The 25925-nt window shown below is 35.9% G+C and overlaps 3 protein-coding genes across 12 annotated transcripts; 2 read left to right on the top strand and 1 right to left on the bottom strand.

The window, feature by feature from the left end:
• Positions 1-1745: 1745 nt before the first annotated feature.
• Positions 1746-14573, top strand: fip1l1b (FIP1 like 1b (S. cerevisiae)). Of its 9 annotated transcripts, none has more exons than XM_077205072.1 (18): positions 1746-1857; positions 1959-2052; positions 2793-2850; positions 3175-3286; positions 3950-4056; positions 4894-4955; positions 5080-5187; positions 5274-5404; positions 6258-6373; positions 6562-6615; positions 7964-8063; positions 8158-8311; positions 8498-8524; positions 9100-9154; positions 12274-12332; positions 12497-12677; positions 12922-13068; positions 14042-14573. In XM_077205072.1, the coding sequence occupies exons 2-18, from the start codon at positions 1974-1976 to the stop codon at positions 14181-14183; spliced, it is 1692 nt and encodes a 563-aa protein (XP_077061187.1). In that variant the 5' UTR covers positions 1746-1857; positions 1959-1973; the 3' UTR covers positions 14184-14573. The 9 variants fall into 9 exon arrangements, with proteins under 9 accessions (XP_077061187.1, XP_077061189.1, XP_077061184.1 ...); XM_077205074.1 differs by having other exon boundaries at positions 1949-2052; positions 12277-12332; XM_077205069.1 differs by having other exon boundaries at positions 1949-2052.
• A 628-nt stretch (positions 14574-15201) lies between these two features.
• Positions 15202-19883, top strand: chic2 (cysteine-rich hydrophobic domain 2). The gene is made up of 6 exons (XM_077205066.1): positions 15202-15514; positions 16358-16412; positions 16765-16920; positions 18117-18173; positions 18257-18316; positions 18431-19883. Exons 1-6 carry the CDS (start codon positions 15381-15383, stop codon positions 18479-18481), a joined length of 513 nt encoding a protein of 170 aa, XP_077061181.1. The 5' UTR covers positions 15202-15380; the 3' UTR covers positions 18482-19883.
• Positions 19332-25628, bottom strand: LOC143714102 (OCIA domain-containing protein 1). 2 transcript variants are annotated; one of them, XM_077205064.1, is made up of 8 exons: positions 25491-25628; positions 24967-25051; positions 24820-24873; positions 24698-24745; positions 24478-24607; positions 23535-23695; positions 21568-21720; positions 19332-20273 (listed from the first exon to the last, which is right to left on the bottom strand). In XM_077205064.1, exons 1-8 carry the CDS (start codon positions 25539-25541, stop codon positions 20239-20241), a joined length of 717 nt encoding a protein of 238 aa, XP_077061179.1. In that variant the 5' UTR covers positions 25542-25628; the 3' UTR covers positions 19332-20238. The 2 variants fall into 2 exon arrangements, with proteins under 2 accessions (XP_077061179.1, XP_077061180.1); XM_077205065.1 differs by having other exon boundaries at positions 21568-21717.
• Positions 25629-25925: the final 297 nt, after the last annotated feature.

Genomic DNA, 25925 nt, shown 5'->3' with positions numbered 1-25925 from the left:
AATAAACCACACTTTTACAGAACATTTTAAAGATCTATGTCAACCGAAGGTTAGTATAGATATAGTTGAGTGTCATAAATTTTTACATGACATTGATCGACCACAATTACCACGAAGTGAATCTGAACAAATGAGTCAGCCTGTATAACACTTGAGGAGCATCATGCAGCATTAAAACAGCAAAGAAGGAGAAATCACCTGGACCCACTGATCTATATAGATGACTCATTCTATATAGATCAGTGCCTGGACCACAGAATTAACCTTACATTTTTGGGACATATTAGGACCACGCACTTTGAAAAATAAATAAATTCAGCTCTAATCTCTTTAATCCCAAAAAAGAAATAAGGATCTTACTAAATGCTCAAATTTTTGACCAATTTCAACTCAGAAAATATAGGTCTTAGCTTTACGTCTTGGAAAATATATCTGCAAATTAGTTCATAGTGATAGATCTGGCTTTATTACACATCATTCTTTGCTGTAATTAATGAAAGTAAAGATACAAATTCCCCTTGTGCAGTTTTATCTTTAGACACAGACAAAGCTTTTGACAGATTAAATTGGGATTATTTATGGAGGGTGCTAGATAAATTTGGTTTTGATGAGAAATTTATTAATATGGTCCGAATAATTTATGATAATCCATCAGCAATTATAGCAACAAACGGCTAAAAACTCCCAACCTTTTGATATTTTGAGAGGAACAAGGCAAGGATGCCCCCTCTCACCAATGTTATTTGCATTGCTCCTTAAAACCAAATCTGTTCCATTTCAATTAAGGGTACCCAACATGCAATATCTCTCAACGCAGATTACATTTTACTGTATTTTACACATTTTTGTCCCAAACATACTAGAAACATTTAACAGTTTTGGGAAATTTTATAGGGATTCTTATGCGGTCTTTACTAAAAGAAAACGTATATATAAATTATGATGAATTCTAATCAATTCAATTCAAAAGCTTAAAAGAGATATTGACTGATGGAGGTCCTGGTTAATTGCAATCCAGAGTCTCTACTGTGAAGATGAATACATTACCTAGGGTCAATTTCCTTAGTGCCAAAATTCCTTTGGTAAAAGACATGGATCTTTAATTCACACTTTTCTTTGAAATGGCAAACAACCAAAGTTAAAATTAGCTATTGCAAGAACTAATGCCTTCCCAATTTTGAGTTATACCATAAAGCATTCAACTTTTTATTCTGTTTATTATGAAGAAACCTTTGGGTGGTTGTATGTGATCCTATCAATGAAAAATCAATAAAAAAATATTCTCCCCCAAAAAAGTAGATTTGTTTTTTAGCTGAATTTGAGGAAACAACTTGAAACATTGGTTGTGTTGAACTATTTCAATTTCTTTTGTTTGATTTGTTCATTGTAAACAGCTGAAAGTATGTACGTTTACATTAAACTGACTTAAAAAAGTAGAAAATGGAGTTAAAACAAAGTAAAAACAGGCCATGTTGTCATAACTGGTTGACTGTGTTTTTAAGTGTAGTTGCCTATCAATGGCCCTTTGTTTAGATACTCTGCACACTCTGGGCATTCGGTTTTAAAATAGTAGCCAATTGAAGAAATACACAGTTGTACTGGGAATAAACTAAGTCTCAGCATTTAAGCGTGAGCAAAAACGTGATCACAAAAAACTAAACTTTTGTCATCCGTGTCCAAACCTTTTACTGGTAGACAGACAGTGAACGCACTCAGTGAACTCATCGGAGAGACTTTTAGTTTGTACACTCATGAACCGGAACTGATGTCTTCAGGTCTGCAAGAACATCCTACAGAGGCTGTAGGAAGTGTGGATTTCTCTCTAAACTTCATTTGATACGTTTGTTTGCTAAATTCGTATGTGCGTTTGTGTTTTTCCCTACGAAATATTTGTGCGCCGGTTCGGGATTGGTGGGTTTTAATCAGACCTTGTCTTTGGCTTCTGGAGCGCGTTGTAGAGGCCAGAGGAGAAGATGTCTGCAGAGGAGGCGGATAAAACAACCACCCCTGATGCCAGTGCAGGAGACGAGGAGGAGGAATGGCTGTACGGGGGTCAGTGAGCGCCACATCTACTCTCGTCTTCTCTAACGTTACTTTGCTGTTGAACACTAACGGCTCTGGAGAAGTGTGCTTTAATGTGTGAAGTACACAATGGCATGTTGATTAATGTAGGGGCCTTTATACTGCAGTTTTTATGAGATAACTTACCTGTCACTTCCCTCAATAATTTTAATTCACGTCCGTGCTTTAAGAAATATTTTTTCTATCTCTATTTCTATAGAAATCTATTTGTGAATGTATTCGATTCTATGCTTCCTGAGACTAATCTTTCCTGAGGGTGTTGAGGTAACGTTAGATTCGCTTTTTTATTCACGTTAAAATCTTTTTCTTCGCTGCTTTATAACGTTACATATTATTATGTAAATAGACTTTATCTAATATATCTCTGAAAATTCTGTTTGAATCTATACGATGTTGCGGTCTTCACTTTGAGAATATGGTAGAATCTGTTTACGCGTTCTTGATTATAATATGTGTTCTATTTATTTGCTACTTTAAGAAATTAGCTATGCGTCGCTTTCTGAGGGGATTAAGAGAGAATTTAATAAAATCTTGAATAAATTCTGTTGTAGAATGAATTTGAGAATCTGTTCACCTTTCAAATATGCTCATAATTCTGCAAGGTACATATGAAATGGGCTATGCAGCTTAACTAATTTCTAATATAGAATTGCGGTACCTTGAGCCCATAGTCAGCTTGTCACTCATGCATTAGGCTGTCTTTCTTACAGATGAAGGTGAAAGTAAAGAAACTGAAGAAGAAGAGGCCAAACTGACAGCAGCCATCAGGTGAGATATGACATGCTTACTGTTAGTGTTGTAGACCTGGGGTTTCCGTTTGTTTTTGTTTTTTTAGATGCCACTGACCCCCAATTAAGATGATCCCTGTGCGAGGGACCCGAATCCTAAAATTTTATTATTATTTTTTATAAAGACCCAAATTAAACAATGTAACTAATTATGTCAGTTAAGAAATAAACGTTGTAGGACGGTGAGTCACCAGGAGCAGGGTTGAAAACGTGTAAAACATGTGTCAGTACTATGGTTGGCCTCTTCAAATTAACTAAGGGTTTCATCTGCTTTGTTTTCTTCATTCTCTGTCTATATTTGCAGTGTGACCTCTGCTCCTCCTGATACTGAGGAGGTCACCGAGGCCACCAACACCAGCACCACCACCACTACTGCCACCACCACCACCACTACTGGAAATGGTGTGGCCAGTCAGGTAACAATCAAGAACACTGTAAGCAACCTCATTCAGATTTGATGGAGTTGATTTAAGGTCAGATTATCGCTGATCACTGTTAAGCTTAAATATATTTAAAGATTAAAGGAAAATATCAATATTGTTCCTGTACATTACACTGTGATGTGTGCCAGTTTTGTGTGGCGAAAGCTGCAAGTATGTGGATTTGAGTTTTTAATGACTTATGGCTCGCTCACACCAAGAACAATAACTATGAAGATAACAATTTTAGCATCCACACCAGCACACAATGTTGTTTTGTTTATTATAAGCACGTTCTTCCAGTTTGTCATCTGCAGCTTTAAATGCTTGTGCTCTTTAAAGCAGGCTGTCAAAAGTTTTGATCGATCATCAGCTGGAAAAAATCTGAAAGTGATTCCATAGATATAATTTCTCTGTGCCATTATAGTTATAGTTGTGGTGTAGTCTTTTATCTTTATTATCATTATAGTCGTCGTCCTTGGTGTGAATAGATCCTTGGGAAGTTTTTTCTTTATTTTTTTCCTATGCTTTTTCACCTGTGTAATTAATAATTGGCAAATTTTAGATTGAGTTACACATCTGTAACCTTTATATTGATTAGCTATGTTCAGTCATTACAAAATAATAGAATAAAATAGGACACTTTGTTTTTTTTTGTAGGAGGAAGCACCTGGAGAAGATGAAGACAGTGAGAGCGATAGCGATGATGACGATGATGATGTCCGTGTCACCATTGGAGATATCAAAACAGGGGCGCCACAGTACACGTAAGCGTTCAGTGATTATTCTTGCGTCCTGAAGATTGTGAGGTTCACTTTGATTTATTAGGCTTTTATTCACATATAAGCACATTCATAGAGAGGATCACATGTGGTAAAGATGTAAGCTTGACTTTCGTTCGTCTTTGGAACACAAATGAAGATTTTTTTTATGAAGTCTGAGAGCTTTCTGTCCCTCCGTCTAGGCAACTGAAACTTTGACGCTTCAAAAAGTTCATAAAGAGATTGTAAAACTAATCCATATGAATTAAGCGGTTAATCCAAGTTTTCTGAAGAGACACAATTGCTTTATATGGTGAACAGATTGAATTTAGGCTTTAATTCACTTATAAAATTTCATCAACTCACACATCAGTTATGGTAAACTGAAGCTTTATGTTCGCTTGACGTCCGAGAACCAATGAGGTTCATTCCCGTGTTACGCAGCACGTTTGAGCTTCTGCAAGAACCAATTAGGTTTGTTTTCACACGTCAAGCCAGTTTGGTTGAGCTTCTGTTTATGTTCGCTGATCAATGTTTACATGTGAATAAAAGTCTAAATTCAATCTGTTCATCAGGTAAAGCGATCGAGTCTCTTCAGCAATTTTGGACTTAACCTCTCAATTCATATGGATTAGTTTTACGATCTCTTTTAGAACGTTTTGAAGCGTCAAAGTAGTAGTTGCGCAGGCTGTCAATGGAGGGACAGAAATCACTCAGATTTCATCAAAGATCTTCATTTAAAGTCATTGGTGTTTTGAAGAGAAAAAACAACGAATACTTTTTTTTTAGTTATTTGGATATATGACTGCAGAACTGATGTAATTATGATGTTTTATTGTGCAGGGCATATGGGGGAACTCCAGTGAATCTGAACATAAAATCAGCTGGCAGTAGAGCGTATGGAGGTGAGGGAGTCAATGTGTTTCGCAAAAGCTTGGAACTTTAAATACATCAGTTTACTTACAGAGGCCTTTTTATGCAACGCAACATTCGTGGGCTCCTGACATAGTTTGAGTGTGTACTCGGTAGGTTCTAAACTGAAGGGCGTAGACCTCGAAGCTCCAGGCAGCATCAATGGAGTTCCAGTCCTGGAAGTGGATGTGGAGTCCTTTGAGGAGAAACCATGGAGGAAGCCAGGTGTGTATTATGAACCAGTTTGAAGTCCTTTTTGTGGTTTTTGCATATGGTGTCTGCATAGTGTGTTTATGTATGTGTGTTTACAGGTGCGGACTTGTCTGACTATTTTAACTATGGTTTTAATGAGGACACGTGGAAAGCATACTGTGAAAAGCAGAAGAGGTTACGCATGGGCCTCGACATTCTCAACATTGGATCCACCACTAGCAAGATCTCAGTAAGCATAATCAGCTGTTACCAGGGATGGAAATTGTAAAGAGTTTAACAATTCTAGTTTTGATACTATTATTTCAGGTCCTTTAATTTTTGGATTGCTTAGGGATTTCAAATGTTTGGAAACAATTATTTTACATGAATTACTCCCAGATCATTTCAAATTTCAACAGTAGTGAAATCAGAAAGAAACTGTATTATACAGATCTTGGACAAAATTAACTTCTGAACAATATCAACTTCTTCATATCTGGCAACTTCACTTAAAATTCACTCTTAAAATTGCTTTTTTTGATTTATGGACATTATAAATCTCACAGGCTGACGATATGACTATGGAGCCCTACACTAGTCACATGATCCTTCAGAAATCATTCCAATTTGCTGCTCGAGAAACATGTCTTATTATTATTATTATTATTATTATTATCAATGTTGAAAACTGTTATGCTACTCAATATTTTCTTTTTATTAATAGAAATTTTAAAAAGTTTGAATTAGAAATCTTTTGGAACATTATGAATTTCTACACTGTCACTCTTGATCGATTTAATTAATATTTACTGAAAAAAGTATTAATTTAAATACAAATAAAACAATCTTACTGACCCCAAACTTTTGAAACTCTATTTTTGCAGAAATTCAGGACAAAGTGTCCTGAAGTTCTGCAAAAATTGGGTTTTGAATAAGACCTAGTTTTCCATTTCAAACCCTAGCTGTTACATTTCAGTTTAATAATCTCATGGTACTAGTAATTGAATGACTAATTAATAGAACTACTAGTAAAGTGTGCATTTTGATAGATGCAGTTGTCCTAATTAACATTTTTACCTTTTCCACCTCTTTCTTTTTTTCAGGTTCAGCAGGGTCGTACAGGTAACAGTGAGAAGGAGATCACAATACCTACTCATGCATCTAAAGCAGACTTTTCCACTCCATCCAACCTGTATAAAACAGGCATCAACCCTGCGAGGTATGGAACATAAACACTGTCACTCACACCTCGACTTGTAGAAGTCGTCATTTGTTTCAGAGTTTCCACACTCCAGTTTCAGAGTCATGTTTGGGAATGCATGTACAGTGTTTGTCCCGCATCTGTCATGTGGGAAAGGGGACTAGTAACTAATTTTTGCCTGTCTCCCCTTACCCATGCCCTCATAGGATGTCCCCTCCACACTGGGCAGGACCTCCCACTCAAGAAATGGCATATTATACGTAAGTGGGAGGTGACATGGGAGTGGTTTGTATTACAAGGCCTGATTATACATTTAAATATGAAATTTTAATGGGCTTCAATTGTTGTCTTTCTATGTTTTATTGATGACTGCAGTTAATTTCTGTTGGGGATGTTTTAATCTACAAAGCACTATGAAACAAATAGCAAGATAAATTCAGCTGCTATGACAGCAGACTCAGCAAACTGGACCGTTTTTTCTGCAGAACTGTGCAGCTTTTAGTGCTGTATTTAATATTGATTTTTTTATGTGTGTGTGTTTACCTAGTTAGGCATGAAATTCTGGTAGGGGTGGGCAGGGCAGTATGACCAAAATTTTATTTTATGGTGTATTCACTTTGAATCACAATATAATTATTTTTGTTGGATTATATTTTAAACGCCATGTTGTAATTAAACAATATTGGAAGAATGTGCTGATATTTGGAATGAAGGCACGATTTGTGAGTGTGCTTTTATACAAAAGTTCAATGCACAAAAAGCTAATTTTTGAGTAACTTACATTTTAGAGACCGTATTGACAGTCTAGTTTTGCTTCGTCTACGACAGTGGTTCCAAATGAAGCTAAAGCAGAAATTAAATATTTGATTTATTTTCTCTTTAGAATTTGGAACATAATTTATGCACAACAAACCATATGGAATAAATGCACAACACCGTGGAAACACACCTGTCCTTTAAATGAAAAATGGTAAAACTAAGTTCTGATTGGATAAGCCACTTTCAAAGTTGTTGCAAAAATAACCATTGATGACTTGAATTCTAAATTAATGTTGCGAGTTACAACATTGCCTGCATTGGTGTTATTATTAACTAAAACTATTAAAAATAAAGCTGAAATAAAGTAAAATAATAATATTAGATAAAAAACGTTTTGTTTAGTTGAAGTACTAAAATTACAAAACTAGAACCTAAATAAAAATGAATTAACTAAATAAAATTATAATTTTCATTTAAAAAAGACTAATAAAAATTATGAGCACTTAAGAAAATTACAAAAGCTTAGATTAAAATGAACCCTGAAAATCTAAAAAAATAAAAGCCAATTCAAAACATTGATAAATAATATAATAGTATATAAGAAAATACTAAAATAACACTGGTCGTCTGGCAGATGTTGACATGTTGTTCTTCATTTGGACTTGTGTGGTACACCTGCACTGTACTTCTGAAATAAGAAAGCAGTCTTAAAGCACACATATATCATCCGTGGTAAATACAGTCATATCGCTCTGCCCTCCTCTGACATGTGCCATGCATGCATCTGTAAAAACACAAAAAATGCATGTACACCCTAAAGCTGTATGTGTACGTATGTTTTTGTTGCAGGAAGACGCCCGGGACCATAGATGTGATTGGAGGAGGGACTGCCACCATTAGCAGGGTGGAAGGACGACGTCGCCACAATCTGGAGGGGAATAACATCCAGGTTACACACATGACATGCCCTCACGCTCTCCTCAATCTTCACACTGTAAAACTACATATCTGGGAACTGAATCATGTGACTTTAACATTCCTAGGTGATCTCGGAACATTCCACCTCTGACGCTGAACCCGCCGTGGCGAAGATGCCGCCACCTTTCTTTCCTCCAGGGCCACTGCCTCCAAACATCCCCCCTCCTCCATTCCTCCCTCCTCCTGTCAGTCAGGCTCCACCTCTAATCCCGCCTCCACGTAAGACATTTATTTTTTGTATTCATTTTATATTTGTTTTTACTTTAAATCTGTATGAAAAACGTATGAATGTATCGCTTTCAACAGCATTAATATTGTGGTTTTTAATAGCATTTGTAATGTATTTGTCATGGTCTTTGCAGTTATGGAAGGATTTTTTTTATCTTATCTTTTTTTTTTTAACAGGGATGCCAATCACTGTTCCGCCTCCGAGTAAGTTTATCCTTCTTTGAATGTTTGAGTGTGCAATAACATGGCAAACATAGCAAAAGTAACTCAATATAAAATTCAGCCCCACTTTATATTAAGTGGCTTTAAGTACTATGTACTTACATCAAAAATAAGTACAAGGTACTTATTGTGTTGATGTTGTATTGTAAAACAGTTGTGCTGCTATTGAGGTGTGATACGGGTAAGGTTAGGGTCAGGTGTGGTTGTATGAGTAGGTTTAAGGTTGGGTTAAGATGTAAGGGAAGGGTCAACAGTGTAATTACAAATCTAATTACATACACTAATTACAGCTGTAATTACAAGCAGGTATTTTCAAAATATAAGTACAATGTAAAAACATGTATGTATGTACACAATAAGTACCAAATTATTCATTTCAATGTAAGTACATAGTCCCTATAGCCACTTAATATAAAGTGAGACCTAAAGCTCTAAAATGTTTTTGTGTGTAATTGCAAACTTTATGACTGATTGTGTTTAAAAATCGTAATTATTCCTGTGTTTTCACTATGTTTATGTTGGTCGCTGTTTAAATCTTGTTTCTGTTTATGTTGTAGATTTCCCTCCTCCCACAGGAGGACCTCCTCCTTCACTGATCCCTACTATGGACAAGTAGGTGTAGCTTCTGTACAACTCTAATACTTCTGCTACAATTTCGTCTATATATATATTTGAGATGCACTGATTGTATCGGCCAATAATCGGTATTGGCCGATTAAAGCTATTATTTTCGCTATCTGCCATTAGGGATGCAACGATTACAGATTTTGTAAGTACGATTATTGTCTGAGAAATAATCACGATTTAACGATTATCACGATTTTTATGCATCAATTTATTTCACAACACTACTAATGTCACATGAACACTCAACACTAGATTTTAATGTGTTATTTATTGCTGCCACAACACAGTACAAAATTATAAAATGACAAACAATAATCAATCTCTTTCTTTGGAATTAAAGAGAAATGCTTTGTAAACATCCAGTATTTTCCTTTTAAAAATAACAAATTAAGTCAAAGGCTGCAGGGCTCTTTGATTGAAATAGATCAGAAAATTATTAAGCGTTTAGTTTAATCTAAATTTATTTTCAACCTGAGGTAGAAAACTTGAAAACATGAAAACAATATCTTGTTGGTATTTTACTTAAAAACATAAATAATATAAAGGGATAATAAATCCCAATGAAAATAAGAATAAACAAAGTCTTTGGATCTATTGAATTAAATGTAAGCTAAATATTAACCATGTATTTATTTTAAAAGAAAACAAATGTAAAAAATTAAAACCACTTTTCCAAAAGTAAAACACAGTCTTCTTTTCAATGAATGATATATGCATTCTTTATAACTACTTGCAAACATCATTCTTTATTCCTTCAAGCAGACATATTTATTTGTACGAATATAATTAATCCTTATTAAAGCTATTAACAAACAGTGAATGCTTTTCTCTTCTTCTTTTGTTGCTTGACACAGACCGCATTAGGTTTATTATTCACTATCACTTTAAGACGTCGGATCATATCCAATGACATGCGGATCTAATTGCACTGAAGCACATCCGATTCACTCAGAACTGTTTAAGACATAACCGACATAGTTTACATGAATACTCTCCATGTTGTGTGTATTTGTCTATTCAGACACGAAAGAGGGCTCAATTCAGTACTCGCGCGCTGTATAGGGGTCTATGTGCATGGCTGCACGCTTCGGGTCGGGTGTGTGCGCACAGAAACCGTACCGAATAGAGATCTTTTTTGCATCGTCACTCTTATTCAGATCTATATGTCTGCTCTACTCATTCTCCCAGAGGTTTACATTTTTTTTACGTTTTATGGGACTGCTGGGTAGATCAGCACGTTACAACACAAATGTGCGCATTTACCACAAACGCATGCCATCAGTTCTGACTGGATCGCTTCCCAAATCGTCACTATCTAACATTTTCATCTAGTTTTTACTCATTGACGAAAATGTCAATAGGTTTTCTTCATAGTTTTTGTCATTCAAAAAAAGGTTTTATTAGTTTATTAGTTTTATTATTTATTTAGTTACAAAATGTCCGTTCCCTGCAGAACACTCGGTGTAGCATAGTCTTTACGATTAATTAACCGTGACGTTTTAAAGCGCGGTTAATTGTGAAATCCGGTAATCGCTGCATCCCTATCTGCCATCGGCCAATTGTTTAAAAACAGCTTATTATATCCTGTCAACCAAAAGGGTGCGGAAAAACTTGACATACTGCAACTCATACTGTGTGTGAAGAAAATCTCTCTTGTTGAATTTAGGGCAAGTTAAGGCGACAATTAGGCTTTAACAGTTAAAAATAGCGACATTAATACAGGCTTTATTTGACCCTATGAATCACCTGTAGTTCAAGCCCGGGTTGCCAGGTCTACAGGGTTTTCCCTACATCAAACATTATTTGTAACGCCTCCGTCCAATAATCGCAAAGAGCTTTGTGCTCTGTTACTTCAGTGAAGAAGTTTCTGTTTCAAAGTCTGTACATTTTATCACGAAATTCAAACAATAAATGACGTTTTGACACTCTTAAATGTGATGTGACGGATCGCTGTAGCGCCAGTTCAAGCAGCAGCGGTGCGCTTAATACAAATTACGTCTAGAAAAACATGCATGAACATCAGTAAAACTTAATGACTCATGTAATCACTCAATATGTGTTTCAACCGCGGAAAGACGTCAATAAAACAGCTTGTAAACAATATCACTTTTGTTTTACCTCAGGATGTTTTACCACATTTACCTCAGGAAAGTTAACCAGTGTTCACAGTTCGTTAGTTAGCTATAAAAACACTAGAGTGGAGCTTATTTACTGTTAATTATATATGTTTGAATATATGTTTGATGTGTTTATGAAAACTACATTATGTGCAACAGAGTTGTAGGCCTATACAAACATTAAATCTTTTATTTGAGTGTACATATTATATCTGGAAATAAATAGCAGTTGAATAAAATAGATCTGTTGATAATTTTAATCTCTAATATTATAGTGTACCAAATGAGAGGGATCCCTGGGATTCTAACCCTAACCCTTTTTTAGAATTTGAAAGATAATAAAGATATTGTTTGATAAGTGAGATCTCTGATTGTAGTCCTTGAACACCAAAAAAAGTAGTGCTTAAAGTCCTTGAATTTTATTTTACACTGTCTGTACGAATCCTGATCAATGCTGTTCTATATCATGTCTTACACAAATGTTTTTAACATTGATGATAATAAGAAATGTTTCTTAAGCACCAAATCAGAATATTAGAATGGTTTCTGAAGGTTCATGTGACACTGAAAACTGAGTAATGATACTGAAAATTCAGCGTTGCATCACAGTAATAAATTACTTTTTAAAATGTATTATAATAGAAAACGGATATTTAAAATTGTAATAATATTTCACAATATTAACTGTTTTTACAGTATTTACTACTGTTTTTGCTATTTTCCAGCCTTGCTGCACTTCTTTAAACTTCTTTACTTCACACCTTTAAATGGTAGTGTAGATTATTTTGATTAAAAACCGTTTTGACTAAATTTCTGTATGCGTGATGTTTATTTTTGTGTACCTATTGTCCTTGGGTAATTCTTGTAAGCATGTATTTAAATTTACATACTTGCCATTTAAAAAAAAAAAAATTCTGTAACCATTTAAAATTTTATATTTGACTTGCACTTTAACAGTTCCTTAATTGCCTATGCGTTCTGTTTTAGCAGTGGGCACCCAGGAGGATATGATGGACGTCCTGTTGCTCCATACCCTTTTCCTACAGGTAAGTAGTGTGGTACTATCTCCCCCGTCTATTATATTCAGCTGGAAAACTCATTTAATTTAGATCTCGGTACGGGTCACAAGTACTTAAATATATTCCAGGCTTTATTAACCTCAATTAAGAATCATGCGCATTGGGGTTTGTTCCCATGGTTCCGTTTTCAGGTGGGTTTCCTCCACCCATGCAAGGAGCTGTTAACCCCTGGCCCGGTTTGATGGACAACCCAAAGCAGTGGGACTACTACCCTCGGCGAGACAAAGAGAGGGAAAAAGAGCGAGAAAGGGACAGGCAGAGGGAACGGGGCCACGAGAGAGACCACAGTCCCACCCCTGTGGCCTATAACAGGTCAAAGATGATGTCAACCCACTCATTTACTACACAGATATACTGTGCTTTTCAGTTTGAATGTGTAGAATTATCATTAAACTGACAAATTTAGATTTTACTTTAAATTCTTATCATTATTCCAAAGAAAAAACTCTGTAACCTTTGACTTTTACTTTGTCAAGTATAAAATAATTTTGGCCTAGTTTCTCTCTTCTTCTTTTTTTTTTTTTACTTCTTTTTTTTTTCACTTGGTGTTTTGCAGTGATGAAGAAAGGTATCGTTCTTACCGTGAGTATGGAGAAAGAGGGTACGAGAGGCATCGGGAGCGAGCGAGCCGCGAAAAGGAGGAGCGTCACAGAGAGAGGAGACACAGAGAGAAAGAGGAGGGGAGGCACAAGTCATCACGAAGGTATCATGTCAGGGTCGAAAATTAATGGAGGCTTAGGGTGAAAATGCCACCAAATTTTATAAAAATTCCCCCATATTTATAAAAATATGGGGCAAAAATGCCCCTGTAAAAGTTCTTGTTTTTAATATTTGTAACATATGATGCAGTTAAGCAGTATCACATGAGAAAGACTGCTGTTTTCTTGAATATCAGCATTGATTGCAAATATTATATAGATTTTATACAACAGTTCAATAAAAAAGAAATTAATATTAAGTGATTTACATTTAGAGACAATATTGTCTTTTTGCTCTATTGCGCCAACAAAAATATTTCCAAACAAAGCCACAGCAGCACTATTGTGCATCAACACAGTGGTGTTTCATTACTGAATGAATCCACATTTTGAACGAATTAGGTGAGTGATTGATTCAATAGATAGTTGCTTGATTAGTTCCTGAATGAATCAGCCATTTTAAATGACCCAATGACTCACTCACTCACTCACTCTCGCTCATTAAGTGAGTGCCGATGACTTTAGTTTCATATTTAAAAGCATTGTTTCATTTCTTCCATCATTTCATTTTATATTTAAAACATTTATCTCATAACATTATTTATGCAGTTGTAATTGTAAATGCATTCATGTCATTTCTGAGCAGCATTAAACTATCACTAATGCCACTTCAGTGCAGTGCAAAGATGGATTTTGTTTGGTAACAGTCGTATAGTGTCTTATTATTCTAAGTGAATTTATTGTTTAAAAAATAAATAAAAGAGTATATATGTATTTATTTTAAGATTTTGACATAAAAGATGACTCATAGTTAATAAAATTGCCCTTATACTGTAAAAAGAAAAGAAAAAGGGAAATCAATTTAAGAGGGCAAATAATGCCTTGTAATAGGAAAGGTAATTTCCATTATTGTAACAGTCTCATACAGTGCTCTGCATTCCCTTCAAGATCCTTATTCTTTTCTCTCTTCCATCACAGCAGTAGCAGACGAAGACATGACAGCGAGGAGGGTGACAGTCACCGGCGCCACAAGCACAAGAAGTCCAAGAGGAGCAAAGAGGGCAAGGAGCCCAGCGAGGAGCATTCTGTTGACCAGGAGAACCAGGAGGCCATGGAGTAACTCCTGTCTGTCTTCTCCGCTCTCCTTCCTTCTTATGAGAGCGCTGGTTGTCAACCAAATCATGCTAAATGAAACTAGAATCCAGTTTAGCTTCATTTTGTTTTCATGTTTTCCTTTGTTTTTCGTTTAGTTGTTTTTTTCCAGTGCAGTTGTACCATGTAGATGTTTTTTCTTGGATTAAAAAAAAGAGCATTTGTTAATATTTGTTGTGTCTTTCATAGATTGTGACTAGAGCAAATGGCAATCAACGTTCACAGTTGACAGCTTGATTTATGAAAAATTAACAATTATTATTTCTGAGATTTTTACACCATTGTAGATTATCTCACCAAGGCTGCATTTATTTGATCAAAAATACAGTAAAATTGTGAAATATATTACAAATTAAAATGACTATTTTGTATTTTATTCCTGTGATTGCAAAGCTGAATTTCAAGCATCATTACTCCAGTCTTTAGTGTCACATCATCCTTAAGAAAATCACGACAATATGATGATTTGGTGCTCAAGAAACATTTTTTTTAATCTGTGTTGAAAACAGTACTGCTTCGTATTTTTGTGGAAACTGATACTTTTTTGAAAATTATTTGATAAATACAAATTGTGAAAGAACAGCATTTATTTGTCTTTACTGTCACTTTTGATCAATTTAATGTATTGCTAAACAAAAGTGTTTATTTCTTAAAAAAATAAATAAACGTACTGACCCCAAACTTTTGAACCGTAAAATATACTGTAATTTCGTTACCTAAAAAATCATGAATATTATTATAAGGGACACGTTTTTAATTACGTTACTAAATTCAATCCTTTCAACGTGCAAGTTAGAATAATAAAAAGAAGAAATATGTGAAGTTATAGGCGTGTTATGAAAGATCGTAAAGCAAATGATTTTACTAGTTATAAATAATGCAGGTCACACCCCGATTATTATTATTATACAGTGTACACCCCTTTATTTTGACATAAGAAAGCCTCACGAAGTGAGCATGTGATTTACATACTCTCGCGATGTATCCCGAGATCATTCCACACGAGATTTGTGGCGGATGTTGATATTTTGATCCGGATTTCTATACAGTCGTTTCTCACTGAGGCCGTACGATCTGCGTTATTGCATATATTTGAGTAACGCGTGCGAAACGCGGTCTTTCTCGGCGCTTCTTTCGGGAGGCAAAGAGGCCGAGGCAGAGGGCGATGATGGAGGACTTTGATGAGATATACGAGGAGGAGGAAGAGGAAGAAGAGGACGAGGACAGGGCCGCGGAGGAGCAGCTGCTCAAATACGCTCCGGACCCGGTGGTAGTGCGCGGATCCGGGCACGTCACTGTGTAAGACTCCCGGCAGCTCTGGAGCTATTCATATATAGATTATTAATCTACACTGATCACACCTAAAATATCAGGGACTCTGTGCTCATTTAGAGACACATAAGACATGCTAAGTATCATTACAACCGCTTAAGACAAATGGTAGTAGTTTTTAATGACAAGCCCCAAAACGGTTTAACAACCTAAAAAATATTTTAAATGTTCGGATGCGGATACAATTCCCCTAAGAAATTGACAACTGACTATTATTTTGTGTTCCGTAGTAAAAGTAAGTTATACGGGGTTGGAATTACGCAAGCGTGAGTAAACGATTAAACTTTCATTTTTGGGGTACTTGCATTACGTCTATTACAAGGATTTGCTATCTTTTAGATGCCTCAGACCCCCAAATATGACAGTTCTCATGCGAGGGACCTTGGATAAAGACCTCATTTATACTGTGAATCTAAAATATTTTGGGGCAAATTTTTGGTTTCTGTTAAACTATATTACGTTTCTACAGATCATAGTACTGTACTGTTGGATTGATTATTTATTCATTAATTATTTACATATCATTATTAAATATTTACTTAGTAATTTATATATTTATTACATACTTGTATATTATCTAATTTTAATTTATTGTAATCTTTTTATTAGTATTTTTTATGCGTTGTACACCGTATTTCTCTGAACCGTTCTTTTTTTTGCTGCCTGGTCTAGTAAAATTAACTTTATATTATATAGACTATAACAAAAATAAAGTGTATTACAGTAAATCTACTTGTGCCAGCCTTTGTCGAAACTAAAGTTTGAGAAATTGAAATAACAATATTTTAAATATTTCTTTCTTTCCTGTAGGTTTGGACTGAGCAATAAATTTGAGTCTGAGTTTCCCTCAGCCCTTACAGGAAAGGTAAGTGTTATTTCCATGGCTTTTTCAACTGAAGGAAATACTTTTAAATGTAGAATTATTCATTTCTAATCCTAGTGAGAAGTGAAAAGCCCCAGAGAAGTCTGTCATTACTGGTATTCAGAAATGAAAGGAAATGGTGTAAGACTGTTATGTTACAGAATGTTTAAAATAATTATTCACCCCAACATTTGTCGAGCACAAACGGGATGTTTAGTAGAATGTTCAAGCTGCTCTTTTCCATCTAACTAGTTGTTAAGCTCGAAAGTGTGTATTTTACAATGTAGTGCCACACACAATTCTGAGGCCTGACATGAGTTCTCGTTGGCTGCTTGCTTCATTTGTTGATTTACAGGTTGCACCGGAGGAGTTCAAAGCCAGCATAAACCGGGTGAACGGCTGTCTGAGAAAGGCTCTCCCGGTGAATGTGCGCTGGCTGCTGTGCGGCTGTCTCTGCTGTTGCTGTACTCTGGGCTTTAGTCTGTGGCCGGTCATCTGTCTTAGCAAGAGGGTGAGTTTGTTCACTCACCTCGAGGAATGTTCCTGGTTTAAAAGAAGCTTAGCTTTATCAAAAGCGTTTGTGGTATGCTGTCAATTTCCTGGGAAAATTAGTTAAACCCATTCTTCAGTTTGTAAAAACGCAAATATCGGATTTACATAAATGAATCTACAATGGAAATATATAGGTTAGGAATGTGGTGTAATATTTTGCATTCAATATTGATCAAGTTTTAATCCAATAGAATTAATGGTAACACTTTACAATAATGTTACATTTGTTAACATAAGTTAACATTAACAATTAAAAATACTTTTAAAACATTTGTAAATCGTAGTTAATTGTTCATTTCAACGTTTGCCAATACATTAATAGAATTAAGAATTGTATCTGTTAATATTATTTAATGGCCCTGACTGAGCTAACATGGAAATATAACTAGTTAATAATAAGCTTTACATTTCTGCTTTTAAAGACGCAGAATTCCTTGCCTTATAGGCTTGCTTGTGATTTATGTTTTCTTTATTATTGTTATTATTGTTTAATTTTTTTCTACAAAGTGAGGGACATTATTTTCTTTGATAATTGACTCCAGTAGACAGGTTCAGTAAGATCTTTTAAAATAGAAATCTTGTTATTCTTTTTTTCTATTCCGTATAAATTCTGTTTCTAACAATTAATCAAAGAATCCTGAAAAATGATCACGGTTTCCACAAAAATATTAAGCAGCACAACTGTTTTCAACATTTATAATACAACTCAATTTTAATCGAGCACCAAATCAGCATATTAGAATGATTTCTAAAGGATCATGTGACACTGAAGACTAGAGAAATGATGCTGAAAATTCAGCTTTGACGTCACAGGAATGAATAAATGAATGCGGTATTTATATAACGCTTTCATATGTACTACTGTACACCCAAAGCACTTTACAATCATGTCGGGGTCTCTCCTCAACCACCACCAGTGTGCAGCATCCACTTATGCACTTATAAAAATTTTGAATTTCTGACAATTATATTAAATAGGAATAATATTACAACAATTTTACTTGTATTTCTGATCAAATAAATGTAGCCTAGGTGAGATGACTTTCAAAAACATTTAAAAAAATCTTACCAACCCCAAACTTAAAAGGTAAGGGTACATTATAGGACATAAATAACTTGTCATGTCGTGTGCTGAATTGTCTTTTTGACCAATAGACACGCAGATCCATAGAGAAGCTTTTGGAGTGGGAAAACAGCAGATTGTATCACAAGGTACGTAGAAGGTCGTGTGTTTGTTGGCAGTTTGTATTTTACAGTCAGGTGCTAATTTTACAACATGCCCTCTGTTCATTTAGCTGTGTCTGCATTGGAGGCTCAGCAAAAGGAAGTGTGAAACCAACAACATGATGGAATATGTAAGCCAACTACAAACACACACCTACAACTATTTGAGCTGTTCCAAATAGAATAAATCGTACTTATGAAAAGTGTGAATTCACCTCCACCGTTTCTCTCCATCCTATTTATAGGTCATCCAAATAGAGTTCCTTCCCAAGATTCCCATCTTCCGGCCGGATTAGCAGTGGCGTGCCAGAGCTCATCCCTCCGGCGTGGTCTTCCTGAGGTGCCTTTCTCCGGTACTATCATGGTTTTATCATGTGGCCTCGTCTTTTTTCCCTCCACACTCTGAGCAAGAGACTCGCCTCACGTCCGAGCGCCACTCACAGCACTCCTCACCGAGAAAGCACTGTTTACAACACACATACTGAGGCACACATCTGTGCCGTTTTGGTTTCGCGAGTGCATGAATACACACAGAGGGACCTTTGCTGTCACGTGACTACACGGAGCCTGCGAGGAGGCCACGGAAAGTAACTTCTGAAGCTGGAAACGTCTACTATACCTTAATCACATCACACTGTCTGCACACTAGCTAAGCAACTTCCTGTTGCCGACGACATCACTGTGGAGCGAATCAGTGAAGAATGGCTTGAGGAAGTGGCAGCTGTAGAATTAAACCTTTCCTGTTAATAAAAAAAAAAAAAGATGGATGGTAGGAACGATTAATACGGATTTTCAGTTAGCTGAAAGCAAAATGGATACGGTCAATGCACAATACATAGTTCTCCATCTCTCCTTATCACTAATCATAATCTATATACAAAGACAATCAAACACTGACTGTGCCACGCACCATCTAGACTCTGACGGGACTTTTGAGTCTAGTGGAAGTCATGGATCTGATGCGGTCCAAGTGCACCAATGGCTAGTGACGCAGCACAGATTAGATTTCTTTTGCTGGGTTTTTTTTTTTGGAGCATTTTTTATCTTTGTTTACTTGCTCTGTTTAAAAAGATGAGCAGCAAATGTTTGTCCCTTGATTTGTGTGTGGAGGTGATTGTTTCGGTCTGTCCCTGAGATATTTTGTTCTGTCATTTTGTTCACAAGTGAGACAAATCAAAACATTTATAGGTTTGTTGGATCATTGGAAAAGTTAAACAATTCATTTGAAAGAATTATTGGGAGTCAAACTAAATAATAATAATACAATTAAATATGAACCCACAAATATAGTATTTTCTGTAGGACAGAAAGACTTTTATTTAATCTTTTTCACTTAATTGTTTTTGATCTTTGTTTCAATCCTGGGTCAGGTGTGAAGACTAAGCAAGTCCTATGCAGGCATTTTCTCTTAGTGAACTATACTTGTGTAAATCTATCCAATTGTAGGTTAAAAAAACCGTTATGTCCCAATACTCGATAAGACAATTGGTCCTATTAGGTCTCAAAACCTGAAATTTATGAAGTGTGTGTGTGTGTGTGTGTGTGTGTGAATATTGATATTATTACTGAAATTACAATGGCCCTATCTCTTGTCTGATGTCATCCTAAATCCCAGGGACATCGTCTTTATTTTTCAAAAAAATATTTCAGTGTATTTATGTACAATGTGTGTACAGAAATAAAACATGCCCAACTTGATTTTTGTTTGTTTTTACATTTACTTCTGAATTATATTTTGATGTCTATATAGTATATATTGAATTCAAAAACCATAGCTTTATATTTTGAGTAAATAAATACCATAGGTTTAGTTTTTTAGTGTAATGTAAACACCTAACTGCATCCTCACAATTTCAAAATGTTGCTGCTGTTATTAGATAATGCAGTGAACTGTGCACAATTTAAAAACCAATAGTTGCGTCTTTAACTTGAAATGGGTACAAAGTCAATGACAGTCATTTCTCAGACACAGTTAAACATCTATATTGTAAAAGACATCAGTTACAGACAGCGAATTTAGACAGTGAAACGAAGCAGTGCGGTGAAGCAGCTCTCACTCCTCCCATGTGTCTCCGTATATGTTCTTCCCTGTTTACAAAAAAAAATATATATATACACATACATCACATAGGCAAAAGAGGGATTGATTTTTTTTTTACTAATATCATTTATAAGTACAAAACACTTCATATATATATATATATATATGATCTATACTGTATATATATATATATATATATATATATCTATACTGTATATATATATATCTATACTGTATATATATATATATTAATACAGACAATAATTTTAGGGGCAGTACAGAATTAAATAAATATTTGTATTCAGCAAGGATGCATTAAATTGTAACAAAACAAAATATGTTTCAAATAAATGCTGTTCTTTTGTACTTTCTATTCATCAAAGAACCCTGAAAAAAGTATTCACAGTTTCCACAAAAATATTAAACAGCACAACTTTTTTTCAACATTGATAATACGAAATGTTTTCTGAGAACCAAATCAGCATATTAAAATGATTTGTAATGAGCAGTAATGGGGCTGCTAAAATTTCAGTATTGCCATCACAGGAATAAATTCAGTTAAAAACAGTTAGTTTCAATTGTAATAATATTTCACATTGTCACTGTTTTGACTGTATTTTTGATCAAATAAATGTGGTTTTGGTGAGCATGTGTGCTGTGTAACCGGTGTTCTCTCTAACCACTCTGATGTCAGAAGTATTAACTTCTATATTCTCCATGTATATTTGAGTTTTTAGTTTAGTGGACCAAAAAAAAAAGTTGCAACACACACGGGCTGTGTCTGAAATCGCCCACTATACCCTTAAAAACGGCACTATTTGAGGGGACAGACATTTGTAGTGGTGTCCGAAACCATAGTGGACATTATTGAGTGCATTCATTCAATCCCATAATGCACTGCAATAATGAGTGTACAACTGATGTACCCTCAACTGCTAGATACCCATACTGAATGAATCATCCATCCATTCATTTTCCAATAATGCATTAATTTCCCACTTGTCCAATGTGGGTACAGTGTAATATCACACAGGTATAAATTCCTCTTTAATTGATTACTTAATGTTTAATTAAGGTTTATACATAGTTTCCATGACAGAGTTTAAGATAAATATTTTGTCTTACTACTGGAGCAGCCAGTTTGCGAAGTTTTGAGTGATTATTAAACAGCAAACACAAACTATGCAAAAGCAGCAGCCTGTCCAGTGCACTCAGTGTCCGAATTCACTCGTTTTCATTCAGTCCTTCAAGTAAACTATTATTAGTGGACTAATGTAGGGAATAGAGAATGATGGTATAGGTGGCGATTTCGAACACAGCTCTAGTTAGGACGTGTCTCACCTCTCTTGGTTGGGGTGGAATCGGCCGAAGACTTCGGCAGTGCGTCCGGTTTCTGAGTCATTGTGACTTCATAGTTTTCCCTGTTCTTACTCTGTAGGTCCTTGTATAGAACATGTTTCTTCTGTGCATCCTCCTCAATGTAAGATGATTCTGCTGGATTCGAGGGAAGGTTTTAAATACCACACACACTCTATGGCAGGGATGGGCAAACACTAGGTGCATTCACAACATGTAATTAACAGATTTCAACTTGTAAAATGAATTCACATCCTCGTAGAGCTCGTAATTTCAACTAGGAAGCTGGGAATTTTTGGAGAGCTTCTACTTATACCACATGCCCGCTGCAGATTAATTTGGCCATTGATGGTGTTGTCATAGAAATGCATAATTCCCAGTCTAATGACGAATGAACAGAATGCAACAGTCAATGGTACACCGAAGTCACGGTTCCGTACATACCTCGGTTCTAGGGTCACGGTTCGTACATTTACATGTCCGGCCTCCCTAGATTCCTGACTGCTTAAAATAAAATAAAATGAAGGAATAGTTGATTTGTTACTCTTAATGACAGATTGACCAATGCTGCATAGTAAAATGCAACGGCTGTTTTCAAACTTATTGGTTTGATTACCGTGTTGTGCGTAGCCTTGCCTGTCATTTTCATTCAGCGTGATTGTTTATTAACCTGCAGTGACAATGGCAGATTCAATATTACGCTTTTTCAAGAAATCATGGATAGATGAACGAGGAGAAAAAGAGCCATCTACATCTGAGCCTAATTAAACCTTTCCATGACACAGCGAGTGAAATGGCACCTGAGGCTTCCCATTTCCAGTACATGCATATTTCATCAATGGACAATAGTGAGACTTCCACGACACAAAGCCAAATTATTTTGTATCATTATAACAGCGGAAACAACTTAGAATATTACTCAATATGTCATTTATGGTCATACAGACATTATTAGAAACAGTAAAGGGTCTATTTTTATTTGTGTACACTCACAATAAAAATTTTTGTGCTTCTGTAAAATAAAGAAAACAAACAGGATGTTGCTTTCTGCCGTCTCACTTTAATTTCCGTGAAATTTGTGGAGCGTGTCACAACACTTAATCGAAACTCAGAGTATAGGCTAACTAGCATGCTCTTGCGTACAATCTGAACTCATGTTTTGGGTTGGTGCATAGATCGTCTCTTCTTCTCCTGCTCTTTTTCCTGTTGTTGCGGTAAGTAAACAGTGTTGCATTACCACACGGCGCCCCTTCTGGACTGGAGTGTGGATCGCCTGTGACTGACTGTATTCTTCGTCTGACTGTATGCAGCGAATACACGTGATGTCCATTCAGTGGTGGTTCGGGAGGAATACATATACCATTACACCCCTAGTTCACACTTACATATATTCAGATATAGTATAAAATATGCATATTTGGCGTTCTGTTCGAGGAGAGGACTCCGATTTCGAAATTTGGCCCAAATCCAGAGCACTCCCCCCATCCCTGGCTGGGATGGGAATAATTGAGAGTGAGGAGTTGGGGTGGAGTAGGGATACTGTAAAAACTGTTGTGGAACCGAAGTAAGTCGGCTCTATATATAAGCCTCCCCTCGTGCTGATTGGCTAGATTATCTGAACGTGGTCCTCTCGAACTGTGTTAATAAAACAATTTATGGTAATTACGACGTGGCGTGAACGTGGCAACTGTCCTGCAGAGTTTAGCTCCAACTCTGTTAAAAACTCACCTGTCTGTAGCTTTCTAGTAATCCTGAAGACCTTGATTGGTTCAGGTGTTTGATTAGGGTTGGAGCTGAACTTTCCGGAACAGTGGCCCTCCAGAATAGTTAGAGGTGAACTATTCTACTGTTTAAAAATAGCCTAAGTAATAACTAAGATCTGCAGAAAATGTTAAGGGTAATAAGACCTAGAGCAGTTTTTAATGCAAATAAATGAAGGCACTTTAACTTGCCTGTAATTTGGGTGCCAGAGTGGTTTGCTGAATGCAGGGGGTTAGTGTAAGTGAAATCACTGGCATAGGAGGCCGACTGATCCCTCTGATCATCAAGCTGAAAGACTGGCTCAAAATCAGCTTTGTTTGGATCACTCAACCCTGGCTGCTCACTAGTAAACCTGGAAAAAAAACAATAAAAATGTCTTCTAAAAATGTCTCTTCCAAAACATCGTTTTATTTAAAATTTCGATTAAATGGAAGTAGCAACTGATCCTTTGTTCTGCATTGTTAGGCCCTGTTTACACCTGGTATTAAGATGCGTTTTGCTCGATCGGATCACAAGAAGTCGAGGGAGACACATTCCCATTTACACCTGGTATTTTAATGTCTCTTTTGAAAACACACGGAGAGCAATAGCTTTTGTTTCTGCTCTGATAGCCACAAGACCATGTCAAACGCTGTAAATGCGTGTTAGAAATCAAATCAGGAATGGTGAGAACATTCTGTTTGGTACGTTTTTCGTCTTCTTACCAAACTTGGGTCTCCAGCTGACAAAGTTTAAATCCCGTCTAGCTAGTGCGTTTCCCGTAATGTTTAAGCATTAGGTCAGTAGGAGGACAGTAGGCAGTCTTTTGTGGCTGTTCGAACACATTCGACTACATGAGCGTTTACACTATGAAAGCAATCCAGTTGAATGTGTTTTCGACTACCTCTGGAAGTGGTGGAAAGTGAACAAGCTCCAAATGTTTTAGACCTCATTTACACCTGCATAACGTCGTCCACTTGTGATCCGATCGACCAAAACGCATCTTAATACCAGGTGTAAACAGGGCCTGAGATGTAGGCATTACACTCAACAATGGAGGTATACAAAAGGTATATAAAAAGTCTGGCATACGTCAGCATTCATTTTCACCAGAAAGTCCAGTTATGACACTTAGATTAAACATTATGCATTTACTTTTGTGGTTGGTGGTGCTGTTTCTGTCTCAGTGCCTCCCCTAGTGGTGAATTCTCCAAGCTCATAAACTTCTCCTGGCATGTCTTCATGTATGATATCTTCCCTCCGAGGTACCCACAAACACCAGCAACTAACACATACATGATGTACATACATATTTTTAACATTCAGTCTAACAATAAACCATCTCACAGTTACAGCGACAGTAAATTTTACTCACAAGCTACTTTAGGCAATGATCCAAATCTGCCAGAGGATGTAAGAGCTCCTATAAAAATGTAATCAAAACATTACATTACTGTTTAAAGGCTTAGTTTTGGGTAAGATTCTTAACAAACCCACCTCTAGAAATAAGGAACTGAGTGAAGGCCATGCTGGTGGCAGATATAGGTAGAGCTGTATGTATGTAAAGAAAGAAACATAAATTCGTTGTGATATTAATAAAACCACAAGCATAATAATGGATAAAAACACTAAACATCAACTTACATCTGTACCAGAAGCTTTCCTGATTGCATTCCCTGAACACCTTCCTCTCCTCCTCAGTGGGGTTGTAGTCAATTCCAATTGGACCCTACATACACATATTGAAACATAATATCATGTTCATATATACAGTATATATATATATTTATATATATATATATATATATATATATATATATATATATATATATATATATATATATATATATATATATATACACACACACACATGAATATCAAGTTTTGATTATATTATATGCAGTATATAAATATGTAACATTAAAGTATTTATTAAATAATATCAATAATAATAACATAGTATAAGTATAGTATAGTAATATCCAGAAAATTATAAAATGGGAAGACAGATAAGATCTAGCATGCATTATGTATGATGCATAAGCAGGTTTACTGATTATGTGACGCAATAGTGGAGACAGCATTCAGCATTATTTACAATACATAAACTGGCTAAATCAATCTATCCTTTTCTGTCTTTTTAAGTGACGTTTTGTTACCAAACACACCAAAGCTGCATTCCCTGGGCGTTCAGGGTCCGCTGGAGACTGCTGGGACATTGTGCATCCTATGTCTTTGGCTGTTGCTCTCCAGTTAGTAATGTCAAATCTACGGGAACCTTCTTCCTCTACTGTGCGGTAGGAGTTTTTGGTAAGCAGCTGTTAGTGCCATCATGCGGTTTGACATGGAATAGCGTGAGGCCGTAAAATATTATAAAACATTATTATTAATGTTTTACACCAAACTAAACGAACGCGTTTTTCAAGTAAAAAACATATTTGATCATCATCGACGAACTTCTTGTCGTCAGGTACAACCTTGTAGTGTTAATGCCTCAATGATGCCTGATGGGAATGCTGCCGTTATTGGGTCGAGGGAGACATCAGGGACAGTTTTAACACTTTTTGCAATTTTTAGCAATAGGCCTACATCAAAAACCATGT

The sequence above is a fragment of the Siphateles boraxobius genome, unplaced genomic scaffold, assembly GCF_051911475.1.
Source record: "Siphateles boraxobius isolate OS27281-9 unplaced genomic scaffold, OSU_SipBor_1 53, whole genome shotgun sequence".
NCBI classification, from domain to species: domain Eukaryota; kingdom Metazoa; phylum Chordata; class Actinopteri; order Cypriniformes; family Leuciscidae; genus Siphateles; species Siphateles boraxobius.
The sequence above is the reverse complement of the archived record's forward strand: the minus strand, read 5'-3'. Positions and strand labels throughout refer to the sequence as shown.

Excerpts from the sequence above, each read along its gene's own strand:
- chic2 (XM_077205066.1), top strand. The coding sequence starts at position 15,381 with ATGATGGAGGACTTTGATGAGATATACGAGGAGGAGGAAGAGGAAGAA. Across the intron at positions 16,413-16,764 it reads CCTCAGCCCTTACAGGAAAG|GTTGCACCGGAGGAGTTCAA; the intron begins GTAAGTGTTATT and ends GTTGATTTACAG. Across the intron at positions 18,174-18,256 it reads ACAGCAGATTGTATCACAAG|CTGTGTCTGCATTGGAGGCT; the intron begins GTACGTAGAAGG and ends CTGTTCATTTAG.
- LOC143714102 (XM_077205064.1), bottom strand. The coding sequence starts at position 25,541 with ATGTCCCAGCAGTCTCCAGCGGACCCTGAACGCCCAGGGAATGCAGCT. Across the intron at positions 24,608-24,697 it reads ATCATTGCCTAAAGTAGCTT|TTGCTGGTGTTTGTGGGTAC; the intron begins GTGAGTAAAATT and ends TGTATGTGTTAG. Across the intron at positions 23,696-24,477 it reads CAGCACCACCAACCACAAAA|GTTTACTAGTGAGCAGCCAG; the intron begins GTAAATGCATAA and ends TTTTTTTTCCAG.
- fip1l1b (XM_077205072.1), top strand. The coding sequence starts at position 1,974 with ATGTCTGCAGAGGAGGCGGATAAAACAACCACCCCTGATGCCAGTGCA. Across the intron at positions 3,287-3,949 it reads GAAATGGTGTGGCCAGTCAG|GAGGAAGCACCTGGAGAAGA; the intron begins GTAACAATCAAG and ends TTTTTTTTGTAG. Across the intron at positions 8,064-8,157 it reads TGGAGGGGAATAACATCCAG|GTGATCTCGGAACATTCCAC; the intron begins GTTACACACATG and ends TAACATTCCTAG.